The 17,519-nt window shown below is 44.5% G+C and overlaps 1 protein-coding gene across 4 annotated transcripts in view; it reads left to right on the top strand.

Annotated features, from left to right (window-relative positions):
- The window catches only part of GRID1 (glutamate ionotropic receptor delta type subunit 1), a 680,463-nt gene that overhangs the window by 460,800 nt on the left and 202,144 nt on the right, over positions 1–17,519 (top strand). For all 4 annotated transcript variants that reach the window (XM_043925576.1, XM_043925575.1, XM_043925578.1 and 1 more), the window contains 2 exons: positions 2,209–2,370; positions 4,011–4,130. In XM_043925576.1, coding sequence (XP_043781511.1) covers positions 2,209–2,370; positions 4,011–4,130 — 282 coding nt within the window. The remainder of the gene's footprint in view (positions 1–2,208; positions 2,371–4,010; positions 4,131–17,519) is intronic.

The raw sequence follows: 17,519 nt of genomic DNA, 5'->3' as shown, positions 1-17,519 counted from the left end.
TTCCATTGTGGCACGTGGGCTTCTCATTGCAGTGGCTTCTCTGGTTGTGGAGCCTGTACTCTAGGTACTTGGGCTTCAGTAATTTCGGTGTGTGGGCTTAGCTGCTCCGAGGCACATGGGATCTTCCTGGACCAAGGATCGAACCTGTGTTCCCTGTACTGGCAGGCAGATTCTTAAACACTGGACCACCAGGGAAGTCTTTCACCTACTTCTTATACCTACAGGATGGAGAGGTGTCAGGTATGCAGGCTTTTGTGGCATAACATCCCTGGGCCCACTACAAAGATGAGGGTTGAAGGCAGGTGGGACAGGGCAGTGCAGGAATGGTCAAGCACAGGGACATTCATGGAGGAAGGGGTCAGCTCTGCTCAGACATGTCATGGCAGCGGTGACCCTGGGAGGTTAGCGTGAAATGGGGGAAGAGGGAAGAGGCATGATGGAGCAGGTGTATATGATGACCTGGACCAGCTTTCTTGGGCCACATCTGATTTCAGTTGCAGAGGACAGTTCCCCATACCCAGGTTCCTGTCTGGGCCTCTGCTTTGGGAGTATCCTGCCTAAGATGTGGGAAGAAGGGGATTGTAGGCTGAGAACAAGGCTCAGAGGTGTTGGGAGTGTGAGGGACATGCGGAGTGGTGGGGGACAGCAGGCATGCTTCCCACAGCCCTAGGATCTCATTTGATCTTCCCAGGAGTCCTGTGAGGCCAACATATTCTCCTATTTATATCCAGTGATTTTGTTTTCCTGGAATATTTTTAGCAGACACCTTGCTGGTGAAGTGTGCAGAGAGCCATCCCCTTGACCCACTTTGGCTAATGGTTGTATGTGCAACAGTTACCCCGAGGGGTCACTAATCTGACCCGGGGTGGACGTTACTTTGTCACCTCCCTTCATGCTCCATGTCAACCCTTGGAGGAGCAGAGAGGGCTGGGGTAGGGTGATGACAAAGCAGGGCTGACCTCCCCACCAAGGGTGCCTGTGACCTCTGGAGTCCAGGCTCATGCACGTCAGGGTCTTACTCACAGTTGGGAGGGTTCCCAGACCGGTTCTACCCCTGCCTCTCATTGCTGTGGGGCCACTCTGCTCACTATTATGAATTCTCCCTCATTGGCATGATCTCAAGAGTTCTGAGATGGGCTGTTTCTCCTCTGAGATCCAGCTGTACTGTGTAGAGCTAAGCTGCGGAGTGGTTCTCAGATGCTCACAGCAGCAACTTCCAAGTGCATCCCCTGGCTGGCAGTGACATCACTGCAGAGCAGGCTCCGTGATCTCTGGACCCTCACAGAAGCTGCCAGTGTAACTCAGGCCACCACCCACCCTAGGCCTGTCCAGGGACCGGAGTGACCTTTCTAAGGCACAGATCTGATTTCAGGCACAGATCCTGACTCCACCCATGTTTTTCCTCTTTAACAAGGCTCACAAGGCTCTGCATGGCTCCATCCTTGATCCCTGCCTCCCTACTGTCCCTTTGATGCAGACATATTGAACTGTCTTTAGTCTCTCCAACTCAGGGGTCAGCAAACTGTGTTTATTTTCTAAATAAAGTTTTATTGGCACATCTTCTGTTTATGTATCAGTTTGGCCAAAAAGTTCATTCGAGTTTTTCTGAATCATTGGATAGAAAAACCCAAATGGATTTTTTGGCCAGCCTGCTATCATTTAAGGCTGCTTTCCTACTAGAATAGCATGGTTGAGCAGTTTCGAGACTATAAGGCCCACAAAGTGTGAAATCTTTACTATCTCGTCCTTTGCCAAAAATGCTGGTGGAACCTGCCCCACGTGGCCCAGCTTCCTTGCACCTTCATGCCTCTATTACTGCAGTGCCCTCCCTACAAGTGCTCCCCACCCTTTATCCTAATCCTCCTAGACTGAGCTTACTGCCCATCCTTCCTTCCATCCTTTGTTATACCTGAGGGGGATGGCCCCTCCAGTCTTTCATAGAACCGTGTCCAAGACTCAATCATGGTTCTGATCACCCTGATCACCCTGGTTCCGTTGATATATGGATCTACCTCCCACTTTAGTTCCTGAAGCAGGACCAGGTCTGATTCTACTGAAGACTCCAGCTGGGTGCTTGAATGACCACCTGGAAGCCAGAGGATCATGGCCTACTTGTCGGGCCTCACTTCTCAGTGTTGGCATCCTGGGTCACTCCGGCCCTCCCCATCCCTGGAAATACACCAACGCATTGCATGTTTGTCTCTGCAGATCTCCAACCTCTACCTGTATGACAGTGTCCTGATGCTGGCCAACGCCTTCCACAGGAAGCTGGAGGACCGGAAGTGGCACAGTATGGCAAGCCTCAACTGTATCCGCAAGTCCACCAAGCCGTGGAATGGAGGGCGGTCTATGCTGGACACAATCAAAAAGGTGTGTACAAGGGGCAACCTCCTGGCCAAGGCAGAAGACAGGCCCCTCCTCACACCCCTACTCTCTGCCCACTCTGGGAAGCTGAGCTGTTTCTGTGGTCACCCAGCCAGGCCCCTCCCAGGCCTTTCCCCTGGCCACGCTTTCTGTCCCAGCATCTGAGGGATATGCATTATTTGTTGTTGTTTTTCAGTCACTAAGTCCTGTCTGACTCTTTGCGACCCCATGGGCTGCAGCACACTAGGCTTCTCTGTCCTTCACTGTCTCCTGGAGTTTGCTCACATTCATTTCCATTGAGTCCATTAATAATATGCCTTATCACCTCCATTTTATATAAGGTGATCAGACTTCAGAGAGGTTATGTAACTTGTCCAAGATCACAAGTAAGAAAAATAGTGGAGGAACCTGGCTCTCTCATGTCTGCCAGATACCCACTGTGCAGGCTGCCACTATCCCCAGGAGAGTTTGTCTCAGTTGGCAGTGCCTGTGCAAGACCACACCATGTGTGTGTCTGTGTGCATGTGCGTGTGTCTGTGTGTGCACGCCTATGTGTGCATCGACATGCCTGTGACTTGGGGGATTGTATGTTACACCTCAGCATGTAGGACATCTGTGTGTCCTATAGGCTTAAGTGTGACATTAAATCCATCAGAAGACTAGATTGAAGTGAACTGGGTAATCCACACAAGACTTGTTTGAGTGAATTGGCTTTGAGAGGCTTCAAAAGGACATTTAGGGAAATCTATAGTGCCAGGAGTCTTAGTCACAATAAATTCCACATGGTTTTGATAGCAGTGAATGTAGTCTGATACTGGTTTGAATTTGCTGAGCCCAGGTCTGAACAGGGGCCCCTCTGGGGCCAGCTCACTGTCTGGGACTCTCCCCACTCACATTCTGTGGGAGATCAAGGCTGGATGAGAACCCCTCACCCCAGGCTTGAAGGAAGAAGAGGGCTCAGCCCAGGCTCCCTCAACCCCTGTGCCCCCTGCTCCTCCAGAGCCTCATGGAACTGCCAGAGAAAGGTTGAGGGCTGGTGCACCCCCACATCTGGTCTGTACCAGACCCCACACTTTGTACACATTTTCTCCTTTGGTCCCTGCAGGCTCTGTGATGTGGGCTTAGTTAGTTGCAGGCTGAAGCTGGAAGATGGTAGATGACTTGCCCAAGGTGGCAAAGCCAGGATTTGAGCTGGTTTTAATGCTCACACTTGCTGTCCCACTACTTCCTGCCATATGCCTGAGATGGCTCTCGCTGACCTTGGCCTTCCTTGGCTCAGGCTAAGGTGAGCCCCTGGAGCTGGTTGCAGTGGAAGACTGTAAACTCCAGGAGGGTGGGGATGAAAGCTGTCCTTCTGTAATCTCAGGGCCGGCACGTGTGTGGCACAGAGCAGATGCTCTAATCATATCAACAGCATGAATGATGGGCAAAGCTGGGGAACTTTGCTTGTGAGCAATGGCCTAGGAAGTGTTGATCCTGCTTGGAGGCCCCAGGACTGCTAGCCTCTCTGCCCTTAATGCAGCATGTCCATTGCAGCCCTGACCGTGATTGTCTCCCTCTTGGCAACCACTTCCTTTTTCTTCCTTGCTTTTGGGATTCCATCCACATTTGACTGTTCTCCCATGGTTTTTCCTTCTCTCCTGCAGGGGCACATCACTGGCCTCACAGGCGTGATGGAGTTTCGGGAAGACAGCTCGAATCCCTACGTGCAGTTTGAAATCCTTGGCACGACCTACAGTGAGACCTTTGGTAAAGACATGCGGAAGGTAAGCCTCAGCGTGCCCATCTCCCTCTCCTCCTGCCGCCGTGTGTTGGGCGCGTGTTCCGAGCTGATGGTGACCAGCACAGAAGTCCCCTATCCAGTCTCTCTCTGCAGCTGCTGCTGTTGATGCTGCTGTTTATGGGGCGTGGTGGGGAGGAGGCTCCAAAATGATACTAATGCTGTCTCTGAGTGCAGCAGGGACCCCTGGTGCCGATGGGTCCTACTGCTTGGGCCTGAAGGACCCACCTTGTGGTCCTGGGTGAGCCCAGAAGGGGTGATGCATTTTCCTGGAGTGGCTGAAATCATCCCAAATGCGAGAACAGGTGTGACTGTTACTGAGGCAGGAGGCAGAGGTTATGGCTAGAGAGTGTCTCCCAAGCCAAGAAGGAGGCAAAGCCAAGAACGGAAAATGAGCCCCATGGAGGGTGAGAAGCGGGCAGTGCTGGCCCCCACTGGAGAGAGAAGTGAGAGAGGTGAGCCGCAGAGCTCATGGTGGGCTTTGGCTTGTTTTGACTTGTTGCTGAGGTGAGTGGCAGGCCTGAGGACTCCTTTCGGTGATACATCATCTCATCCTTCCCCGCACAGGGGGTGCATTTTCAGGGCTGAGGTCCGGCGAGGTGGCCTTTACCCAGAGTTGGAACTTCCAAAGTTGAAGGGGAGGCCTGTGAAGTCAAGATTGTAACAAGAGTTGGGAGCAAGAGGTCAATGTGGCAAACTGGGGTGGGGGGTGGGGGTGGAACAGTTATCCAACAAGGGACCTCAGATGAGGTCCTTACGAGCCAGTGTGGAGCCAATGGTGGGGGTTCAGGGAAGGGCAGTTGCTGGCTATCCAGTGATGCTCTCCCAGAAATGGTCTGCACAGGAGGACCACTTGTTGGCTTGGTGGAGCCAGAGATGAGAGCATCCATGATGTAAAGGGGTCACAGGGCTCAGTATAATCAGGAAAGCACTAAAGCATGAGCTGATTGGCATAGACTCAGGCAGAGGCTCCTGCAGTCATACACACACACACACACACACGCATTTCTATACATGTGAGAGGAAGACATATCTACTAATGACAGTCTCCTGGAGATGAAGGGCGTGGTGAACTCTCAGTACATGGGATAAACCTCTGACAGAAAGCGCTCTAGCCTGGCCTCCAGCACTGACTGGGGGCATCAGAAGGGCAGGAAGGGGTTACATGATGCTGGAGTCCTGAGAATCTGGGTGAAGGCATTCTCTGCTTGTGCTCCTTGAGGGCTGCATGGAAGGACACATCTTTGAAGTCATGGACAATGTAAGAGCTAGAAAGCATGATGGGAACCCTCATCAGTTAGAATGTGGGGAGGAGGAATGGCTTGCTAGGGAGAGGCTGGGATGGCTGAGTGTCTATGTGTGATGTGTGGCTGGGGGACTTTCAGCCTATTCTGTAGAAAGTAGAGTCATGAGTTGGTTAAATAATAGGAAGTTCAATAAGTGATTGTGAGGCAATGGATGACATGTGGGAGCTCAGAGGATTGTTTCTGGCATCAGAGAAGGGGTTGGTGACTGTGGTGTGAAGCCTTGGAAAGCCAGGGTGTGGCCTGCACTGTCAAAGATGACCTGCGATGTCTGTTAGGGTTGCCCCAAGCCATGAGACTTTGTGGGTGGGAGCCTGGGGATGGATGGTCAGTGTTGGTCTGGATATTCATAGATAGCCACAATAGAAAATGGCTTGTGCTGGGACTCCTACCTGGCAAGGGGAACCCAGGACCAGGGAGCCCTTTCAGTCACTCTGGTATGAAAGGAGTAACCTGCCTTGGTGACCATTCATTTTTGCCATGGTACTTGCCTTCCCCCAAGTGTCCCTCTGAGCTCCTAGATAACCAGGCCCTGCCTGCTGGCTTCTTTGCTGGCCCCCATCCCCTTTTGGAGGGGCCTCCCAGATGGTGCTAGTGGTAAAGAACCCATCTGCCTAATGCAGATGGATATGTAAGAGACGCAGGTTCAGTCCCTGGGTTGGGAAGATCCCCTGGAGGAGGGCACAGTAACCTATTCCAGTATTCTTGCTTGGAGAATCCCAAGGACGGAGGAGCCTGGTGGGCTACAATCTATGGGGCCGCTAAGAGTCAGGCACAGCGAAAGAGGCTTAGCATGCATCCTTTTCCTTTTAGATCAGCTCTAACCCAAGATCCCACCAGTGGGTGGGAATGTTAGCAGTAGGGCTCTCTCCTCGACTTAGGCAGCTGACTGGGGTCATGCTGGCCACTCCAGGTGTCTGAGAGAGGGAGAGATACTGTGTCTTCCACTTCCCATTTCAGGTGTCTGGGCCTTTCGTGTTGCCATGGCAACGCTCTGCCAATACCCTGAAGCCAATGGGAGCTGGAATCTCTCCGTACGAGGAGCTGCGGAGCAGGAGGTCTGAATGTGATTGAGTTGGAAGGGAAGCTGATTTTCAAGTGGGCTTTATTTTTAAATGTATCCTTTTGTCATTTTAAAATCTGCCCTTAATAACTGCATATCCCCGTTGTTATCTGTCTGCCTGGCAGCTTATCTCTGTTAAGGAGAAGTTATCTGGAAAGCAGGGAAAGGGATTTACCATAGCAAATGTTTGTTATTTAGGCCCAGGGTGCCTTAAAGCAAGGTGTGGGAGGTTTAAGGAGGAAGCGTTGGGACGAGTGGCACATGTCTAGGATAGCATTTAAAGGAAAGGCTGGGCTATGGTTCCTGGTGGAAGATGGGGCTGGGAAGGACAGGGCTGGGAAATTGGGGCAACCTGAAAATAAAGTTTAGGGTGGGCAGTAGATGAGTAAGGGTAAGGGTTCAGAGGCATAGAAAGGCAGTGCAGAGATCAGTAATCCTGATCTCGGAGGAGGTGCCCTCAATTGTATCTCTCTGTGGCCAGTAAGAGTGGATAGAGGACTGATCACAGGTTGCGCTCATGGTGGAGAAGGGTCGGGGTTCCCTGAAAAGATATTATATATCTTAATATATGAATATATCATATATCCATCTATCTATTTATATTGAAAAACAACAACAGTAAACACACACACACACACACACACACAAACCAAGTAGTTTTTTTAAGATTTAAATCAAGAGGAACTGTTTAAATTAAGGAGCAAATGGATGTTTTCTTAAAGTAAATACCCTGCAGGGAACTCTCGGGAAGGGTGAGTCACCCAGACATTTTAGATTAAGTGGCATCAAGAGACTGTATCTTACTTAGCCCCTTCAGAAGATGGAAGGAGTGGGTGATCGCCTTTCACGGCAGGGTGCTGGACAAATACTAATTAAATTATCTCATCCAGGAAGTGCATTCTTGTTGAAGGAGTGCAGTATGGCAAAATCAAAGGTCTATGTCACCCGCTCGCTGTGTAACTGCAGACAAAACATTAATTATCTTTGTGTTCTGCTTGGAGCTGTCTGGCATGGGTGATTACCAGGCAACCTCTCCAGGGCTGGCTTTGTTGGAAAGTCACATCTAGCTCCCACAGGACTTGGCTTGACATTTGTCCTGGGGGGTCGATGCTTGTTCCTAATGGAGCCTTACAAATATCTAGTTGGCTTTCTTTGTTCAGATGGAAATTGCCAAAGGAAGTTCCCCTGGGGTAGTCCATGCAAATGTCCTCAGCGCATGACGGGAGCGGGATGGGATTGGTGAAGATTGCCTGTAGGGAAGTTTTCAAAGGTGGGGACTGGGGAAGCTGTTTAAAGCCCAGGACAAGAGGGAGCCTAGGAGGAACCACTGAACACCCACTGTGGACAAAGACACATCACACATGTGTTGTCTCCCTGACTTGGGGGCCTGTGTGACACTCCTGGCTCTGCTTCTCCTGAACTTTGCAGCCACTTCCTTTTTTTTGAACTTTCATTTTCTCAGATGAAAGGTGCAGACAATAGGAACCTCCTGGTTGAATAGAGGGGTCAGTCCATGTAATGACCCTGATGCAACACTTGGCCGTGAGAACTCTACATCAGCTTCGGGTGACTGGAGCTTTAGACCTTCTCTGAGTTTTCTATGCCAGATCCCACAAGAGCAGAGAGGCGCAGGGAGGCCTGGCTTTCTGCCTGGAAGTACCCTGTATCCCAGCTCCTCTCTACACCCGTGTACCAAAGCCTGAAGCCAGAGACAGGGCTCTGCGTGGTGAGCAGTGCCCAGCTTCCCTTCCATGTCTGGGGAGAGACGTCCACTTCTTATAAAGACCAAGAGCTGAGAGGGAGCTGGGGCCTTTACCTCTGATGAGATTTTGTTCTCAGGACCGTTTTGATGTGACGAATGGAAGAAGGAAAACATGGTTGTTGTGTTCTCCAGAAGCATGGCTTGCTTGGAGTGTAACACGAGCTACCGCTTAGCAGAAACATTTTGTTCATGATGTGATTGCTGAGGATATCTGCCCTTCTCTGTCCTGAAGATTCTGTTGTGGGGGAATCATTCCGTTCCACTAACATGGGTCCCTGGTACAGTGAAAACTCTGGGAAAATTGCCAGCTGCCTGAAGGCCCTTTGAACCTCATTTCCCATGGGCACCATCCACCTAATTCACTAGCTCAGTGGAGGTTAGCCTGTCTCCTTGGGCAGGAGGGTGGGGAAGTGGGCGGAAAGCATCTGGAAAGACTGTGGGTTTGCTTTATGCATTGACATTCCAGGACAAAGGACACCCTGGTGTGATGAGAGAGAGAAAGGGGCTATTTTTTTAACTCCTTTCCATAGAGTAGAATTGAGTTAAAACCAAGAGACTAAGAAAGAATTTTTAGCTCAGTGCTTTTCCTGCTTCTCTCTAGTCCTAGAAAATCTGTTGCAGCAGTATCTTATTGCAACCTGAATATATTAGACAGTTGTGGAAGCGGACGTGCAGTGGTTTGGAGTTCAGCTTCACATTAATAATCTCTCTGGTCCCCAGCCTCTCCATGGTGTGCTGTGCAGGTCTGCTTGAGAAACTGAGGCCCAGAGACTGGAAAAACTCGGTTAGGTGGTATCAACAAGCAGGTGGCTGTGCTGGGGCTGGAAGGCAAATTTCCTGGGGTGGGGGTTGGAAGATATGCGGCAAAGGGCCTGGACCATCCTTTCTGGCCTTAGGATAATGTACTTATGTGACTCCCCCAATCCCCTGAGCCCACCGTCCACTTCATCCTCCTACTTCTGGCCACATCCCCTCCTCCCAGCCAGCACTAGGGCCTCATAGTCCCTTCCCGTTGATCTAGAGGCTGCTGACATGAAGTTCCACCAATGCCCTTGGCTTAGCCTCCCTGTTCCAGCAACTATCCAGGGAGATGGGAGGGCCTGATTTTCCTTTACTAGTTTAAGACATTTTTCTGTCTTCTCTGTCAATTTTGATTCTTCATAAAAGCTGGCTTTGGACAGGAATCAAATGCCTCTCTTGATGTCATGTCCCCGGGAGGGCCTTGTGGCTGCTGATAATTCACAAAGTAATAATTGCTCATCATGTAGTGATTGTCACACCATAGGACCCCAGCCCTCCCTGGGCTTGGAAGTACATCATTAACATTCTTACCCAGGTCTGCTGCACTGTGTAACAGTGTCCCACAGTCTCAGAGTTCAGGAGTTCTAAGCAGCGAGGCCAGGTGGAAAAGGCAGCAGCCGGCAGACAGGAGCGTTCTGGTCATGAAGTAGGAGCTGCCTCTTAGGGCCCAGGTGGTTCCTGAAGCCAGTACCAGGAGCCGTGCGGTGGGTTCAGTAACGGGGAAGGGGTGGTGGGTGGTGGTGGGGCTGGGAGGATCCAGCTTGGGAATTGTTCAGTGTCTATTAAGCTGTTCTGATAGAGACTCCAACTGTGCACAGTGAGTTACAGAAGAGAAATAAACTTCACTCTCTTCATGGATTAGCATTCTTGCAGCGTGTTTCCCAAGTAAAATGTCAACCGTTCCAAACCCTTGTGCAGAACCACCTTTGATGCAGCTGAGAACCAAAACAAGCACTCTGCTGCTTCTGAATAAAGGGAAATATACAATTAAATATTTCATTTTAAGTGGCATCACTTCATTTTGGAGATAGCATCGATACATGCTCATTTAGGGTAGAATGTTTAGAAAATACAGATAAATGAAAAGAGGAATATAAAAGTCAGCTATAATCTCTGAACCAAGAAATACTGTTAGCATTTCTGGTGCATTTTCCTTATTATTATTTTTTTCTTTTTTCCATCATCCTGTACATAGAGATAGAGATAGTAATATGTATATTTATCAAATGGTTATTTATTGCACATAAATTTTATATCCTGACTTCTTCACTTAATGCTGTCTTGAGAGTATTTTCTTACTTCTTTATTCTTTACAATGATGATTTTTAATGGAAACACATTACTCAACTTACAGGGAGCCATCATTAATTTTATCTTCCCATATGATGAATCTTTAGGCATTTTCACCATATTATTGTAGAATAGTGTTGTGACAAATATCCAAAATACATGTACTTTTATTACAGCTATATTTCTTTAATTTTTTTTAGTAAGTAGAAGTTGAGTGAAGGATAATAATTTTAGGTTCTTGATGTTCTTGATACATATTTTAAAATTGATTATAGAAAGATTTAATAATTTACACAAGCATCAGTAATATATGGAAATCTCTGTTATATCCTATACTCAAAAATTGAATGATATATTAAAACATGCTTGCTAATTTGGTAACATTATGAAAAAATAATGTTACTAAATTTGCATTTTAAGAGATTGTACATTTAAAATGTAATCATTGGTCATATACATTTCATATTTTATAAATTATACCTCAGGTCCTTTGCTTTTTTAATATCAAAATGAAAATTTTCTTGTTAAGTCATATATCCTTTCTTTCATATGAGAATTGACAATTATTTATGTCAAATATTTTGTTCCCATATATTGTTTGCTTTTGAATTAAGAAAATGTTTTCACATAGGGACATTTAAAAATGTATGTGCTTTTATTTTTTAAGAAAGCCATACCCAGTTTGCAAAGTAGATACTATTAACCCATACTCTCTCCTAGTATTTTTATGGTTCAATTTTATTTCAGTGGAGTCTGCCACATGGGATTGATTTGGGATAAATTGTGATGTTATGATCTATCTCACATTTTTTAGTACTGGCTCCTTCTATCACTTATTCAGTAGTCCTTTCTTTCCCCACAGACTAGGACATCATATTTATCCTATGCTTTACTAAATTTTACATGTTTCCTCAGTGGTTTTTAAAAAAAAAATTCTTAGACTCTTTTCTTTCTTTTTTTTTTCCTCTGCCTAAATGTAATTCATCTTTGTATATTATTAGAATGTACCTGTCTGAAAGTGACAATGCTCACCTTGAGTGGATTAAACAATAAGGAAGACATTATCTCACCTGAAAAGAGGACTGGAGCTCCAGGGTTGGCCACTTCAGACATTCAATGCTGAGATCAAAGGCTCTGGTCTTTTTCATCTTTCTTCTTGGCTGTCCACAGGGCGGAGTCTGAGCTTCCCTCATAGTCTTAGGATGGCTGTGGCAATTCCAGCTGCTGTGCCCAGAAAGACAGCTACACAGGGAAGAAGAGGGTATTCTCTTCTGTGTGTCTCCATTTTATAAATGAGAAGAGCTTTCCCAGCAGTTGGCCTTGGCTTCCTAATTTTTATAGTGGTTCTTTTGCTTTTTTGTTACTGTGCTTGAAGTTTCCCACCTAGATGCGAATGTGACCTTGACCAGTAATTTCTCTCTCAGTTGCTTGTGTTTAACCTGGATTAGGATGTACTCCCTTCATGACATAGATAAGAAATTGCTCATTCTTTTGCCCTTATGTGGACAGAGCTCTTGAAAGTTGGAAAAAAATTAAAATGATCTGAGCTGGGTGTTGATGTTGGAGCTATTGCTTTGATATCTTGAAACATTTCTTTTCTGCTTTCTGTATTTCCTTAAGTCATTTTTAGTAACCTGCTTTATAGAAAATCTTATAAAACACTGGCATTTTCAAATGTTTCATTAAAGCTTGATATAGTATTTGCAAATAATTTAAAAATATCTACCTGTTGAAATATATTTCTTTTCATTGATACTGTTGTGTTTTTGTGCTGCTTCTTTTATTTTTTAATTAGACTAGACAGAATTTGTTTACTGATTGCTTCAAAGAACTAGTCCTAATTTGTTTAATCAATTTTGTTGCATTTTCTGTTACTCTAATTAGTTTGTTTGTTTTTCCTTCTTGTCTCCCTCCTGCCTACTATTCATTTTCGTTGTTAATTTTTAAACTTATTATGTGAGGTGTTAGATAATTTATTTATATTCTTTCCAGTTTGGGAATGCTGTCTGTTTTATTTGAATATAGTTTTGACTGAATCCTAGTGGTTTTTCTCATGTAAACTGAACTGTAACACTCATACAGAAAGATGCCTAAATCATGAGTAAATCACAGTGAATTTTTAGAACACATCCATGCAGTCAACACCTACAACAAGAAACAGAACATCACCAGTGCCCCCAGAGGGCTCCCTCGTGTCCCCTTCTGGCCATTACATCAGTGGAAACACTGCTGACACCCAACACACTTACTGACCTTTTTTATAGCTGCCTTCTTTTGCTCACCATCACATTGTGAGATTTACTATTATTGTCGTACATCGTTTTAGTTCATTCATTCTATTGTGTTTTTAGAAATGTGGGTTTTATTATTATTTATGTATGGCGATGCCAACAGGTCAGGAGATGCCTGCCATTGAAAAGATAGTTTATTACAGTTCCCCAGAGGAGGGGGCACACCATACCATTCAGGGCCACATGGGGAAGCGTTAGGCTGAGTCAGGAGGCAGAAGGAGGAGGGAACCTGTGGACATGAGCCTTTGTTGTGGTTTGTGTAGGAAGGGATCAGCAAAGCAAGGTAAGCAGGCTTAGGATTGGCTAGCTTGAATAATTTCAGCAGGCTCCAGGGTGTGGGGCTTACTCCTAGTTGCAGGGGGATAGTAGCTGGGAGTGTAAGAGGTCCACAGAGGAGGTGATTGGGAGATGTGGACTCTGGATTGGTTAATTTGCATATAAAAGCACAAGTACAGGACAGTCATTTACTGTTATAGAAATTGGCTCGCCCTGGAAGGGACTGTCTCTCCAGGGGTAGCAGGGGCCCAGCTCTCAAAGCACCAGAAATATAGAAAGTAAAAGATAGGATTAATACATATTGACATATCATATTCCTTTCGTGAATATTTCACACTTTGTTTATTCTATTATTGAGTACACTTGAGTTGTTTCCAGATTTTGTCTATTTTCAATAACCCTGCTATGGGCTTCCCATGTGACGCTAATGTGGGAGATATGAGAGATGAAGATTCAATTCTTGGTTTGGTAAGATCCCCTGGAGAAGGAAATGGCAGTCCAGTCCAGTATTCTTGACTGGATAATTCCATGGACAGAGGAGTCTGGCGGGCTATTGTCCATGGGGTTGTAAGTAGTTGGACATGACTGAAGTGACTTAGAATGCAATGATTCTGCTATAAACACTCTTAGATACATCTTTTGGGGGAACATATTTCTGTCTTTTTGTTGTGTATATACCTTAGAGTGGAATTACTAGGTCAACAGATATGTGTATGATTAATAAATGCTGCTAAACTTTTCTAAAGTGCTGGTACCAGTTTATACTCCTATCAGTGGTTCCTAAGAGTTGCAGTCACTGCTTCACTAACCCTCAGTGAACTAATGTGGATTGTCACTCTGTTACATGTTAGCCATTCTTGGGGAGTGGGTAATGGTTTCTCAGTGTAGTAATTTTATTTCCATAATTATTAATAACATGGATCACCTTTTCATATGCTTACTGATCATTTGGATATCTCCACTGTGAGGTGTCTAAGTCTTTCATGCGTTTTTTTGACTTGGTATTCAGCCTTTTCTCAGTGATTTGTAGGAGAACCAAATATGTGTCATTTATAAATATATGCATTGGAGTTCTCTCCTACTCTATGGCTTGCCTTTTTGATGCTCTTAGTGATGTCCCTTGATGAACAGAAATTTTTAATTTTAATGTAGCTTAGTTTACCCAATTTAGCTTTTTTTCTACTTGGTTATTACATGTGGTGTGTTATTGAAGAAATATTTGTCTAAGAATATGAAGATATTATCCTATATTTTATTCTAAATGTATTCTTGTTCCACAGTTCATATTCACACCTGCATTACATCTGGAATTGATCTTTGCTTGTGGTGTGAGTTTGGAGGCAAGGTGTGTAAAAAACAAGTGAACAAACTAAACAGCCTATTAACCCAATATCATTTATTTAAAAAAAATAAACTGTTTTGTTACTGGTTTGCCTAAGTCTGGCCACTGTATATTGTAGCTCTGTTTTTGGACCTTCTTTTCCATTCCATTTAGCTATTTATCTCTATATGCACCAATATTACACCATTGTAGTGATCATAGTTTTATAATAGCTCTTGAATTCTGGTAGTGTAAGTTCTCTAGCTCTTTCTTTTTTTTCAAGATAGATTTGGCTGTTTTGGGCCCTTTTCACTTTTTTAAATACATTTAGCATTTCAATTGCAATTGCGTGGAACCTAGATCAACTTAGGGAGAATTAACATCTTACCAACATCGACTAATCTAACTCATGGACATAGTATCCCCTGAATTTATTTAGGTCTCGAATTTCTCTCAACACAGTTTTGTAGCTGTCACTGAGTGACCTTTGTTTGATTTTTGCCCTCAGATATTGACATTTACAATAATCTTATATATGGTATATAAGTGTAAGTAAGTAAGTGTTAGTCGCTCAGTTGTGCCAACTCTTTGCAACCCCATGGACTGCCGCCCACCAGGCTCCTCTCTGTCCATGAGATTTTCCAGGCAAGGATACTGGAGTAGGTTTCTATTTCCTTCTCCAGGGGATCTTGCCAATCCAGGGATCGAACCCAGGTCTCCTGCACTGCATCCAGATTCTTTACCAACTGAGCTACAAAGGAAATATACTTAGATTTATTTTTCTACTTGTTGTTGTGCATATATAGAAATATAGTTGATTTGTATATGAAACTTGTCTCTAGTGAACTCTAGTCATTGATTTATTCGAATAGTTTATCTGAAGATTCTTTAAGATTTTTCTACAAACACAATCACATCATCTATGAAAAATGATAGTCTTTTTTTCTTCTTAAATTTTTATGTATTTTGTTCCTTTTTCTTTTACTTGTTGCACTACTTAGGGTCGTTAATTCAAGTGGAATAGATGTAATGATAGTGGGTATACTTATCTGGTTCTTAATCTCAGACGATAACTTTTTATAATGCACCATTTTATATTTTGTTTACCACATATTTTTGTGTTCATTTTTCAAGTTGAGAAAATCCTCTTGAATTCTAGCTTCCTAACAGCTTTGTGAAAGGGGGTATTAGTCAAAAGCATTGTTACATTTAGTAAAAGTCTCTTTTACATCTATTGAGATAATTATATTTTTACTTTTTCCTGTTAATGCAGTAAATTCCATTGATTTATTTTTTCCTTTTAATGGTAGCTTGTTAATTCCCTTTTTTACATCAATACTAGACCTTCATGTTTGAATATTTTTATTTTATAATATGCTCCAGTATATGGAAAGATTGATACCTCTTAATTTCTCCTTTTCATAATATTCTTTTTCTAAGTTAAATTTTTCTTTTGGGATTAATATAGATTCACATCCAGTTGTAATAAATAATGCAGAGAGATCCTGAGATCAAATATACCTTTTATGTTTCTTTCAATAGTAGACATTGACATAGTACATGAATCTAATTTACTTTCAGATTTCCTCAGTTCGCATATGTGTGTGTGTGTTTGCTCTGAGTATTACAGTATACATATGTGACATCAGTCTACTGGTCAACATTTTACCACTTTGAGTGACATATGGAAATCTTGCTTTCATTTGAGTTTCATTGAGTTTCTTCACTTTTAAATGTAATTGTCTTGAGTGTCAGATAGTATTATATTTTCTGTTTCAATCATCAAATATGACATATAAAAACTTATGTGGAGGTCAGTCTATTGTATTTACTCATATTTTTGCTCTTTCTGTTGTTCTTATTTCTGATGCTTCATTTAGATCTATTTTACAATTTTTTTTTCCTTTGCTGAGATTTTCTAATTTTTCACTCATTTTAAGAGATTTTGTAATTTCTTGTTGAAGCATTTTTATAATGAAATTTAAAATCTTCATCAGATAATTCTAACATCTGATTATCTTGGTCTTAGCATCAGTTGATTGTCTTCCTTTAAATCTGAGTTGTGATTTTCCTGGTCCTTGATTATGATAAGTACTTTTTTATTACATCATGGTAATTATCTTAGGGGACTGTGTTCTATTTAAGTCTTTTATTTTAATAGGGATTTACCCTGTTTAGTTTAAGCATACATGTCTGGCCTATTTTTGTCTGCTGTGCTTACAGTGACTACTTAATTTTAAGCTGTGTGTGTGTGATCACTCATGTCTGACTCTTTGTGACCCCATGGACTATAGCCCGCCAGGCTCCTCTGTCCAAGGAGTTCTCCAGGCAAGAATACTGGAGTGTGGGTTGCCATTTCCTATTCCATCTTCCTGACCCAGGGATCAAACCCATGTTTCTTACATCTCCTGCATTGGCAGGCAGATTCTTTACCACTGCTCTGCCTGGGAGTTGGGGCTACTGTGTGCTACTGATTTGATCTGCTTGGTTTCCCTGGTGCCATTGAGCTCCTCTTGCTCCCTCTTCATGCTTCCTGGGGAAGGTGAAGGGCTTTCTCCAGGATGGACCCCACCTGGTACTTCTTTCTGAGGAAAAGAATCTCTGGCCTGTGAAGATGAGGAGCACTTCCCAGGCTGGGCACCTGAGGCCAGACCACGCTTCTGGGGAATGGAGAGCACTTCTCTGGTGCAGCCCAGGCTGTGGCAGAATGCACCTGCTAAGGCCACCCATGGCTCTTAGTGATGGAGGGCATTCTCAGGCCTCTGGGGAAAAAGAGGTTTCATGGACTGAACACTTGCTGTGGTGGAATCTCCCTTGTTGGTCCTGCCTACCTGCCTCAGTGTCTCTTTGTAAGGGAACAGAGTTGCACCCACAGTGATGGAAGGAATGCCTCGGCTATATGGGTATATAGCCTGCTATAGGCTAGTGTTTCCCTGTGCTGCCCAGCTGCCTGGTAAATTTTGGTGGGCCAGGAGAGGCTCAGGCTGGTATGGAAGCAGGGTAGTTTCCAGACTGGGTCCTTTGTTGCCAGGTGGGTTCTTGATGGGTCTCCCTTACCAATGCTCCTGGGCTGGCTGAGTGAAGAATGAGCCTAGGTGGACCACCTTCTGTTGCTGGGTCGTCGTTCCCAGTTCTAGGCTTCAACTTTCTTTTCTTGGTTGAGGACCGTAGGGTGTTATGTCACTGTTGTTCCTCCAGTTCTTTAGCTAGTTTCCCCCTTTAAGACTTATCTTTTGGTGGCCTATGTCATTATTTCCAGGAAATATA

The sequence above is a fragment of the Cervus elaphus genome, chromosome 15 (genome assembly GCF_910594005.1).
Source record: "Cervus elaphus chromosome 15, mCerEla1.1, whole genome shotgun sequence".
Taxonomy (NCBI): domain Eukaryota; kingdom Metazoa; phylum Chordata; class Mammalia; order Artiodactyla; family Cervidae; genus Cervus; species Cervus elaphus.
The sequence above is the reverse complement of the archived record's forward strand: the minus strand, read 5'-3'. Positions and strand labels throughout refer to the sequence as shown.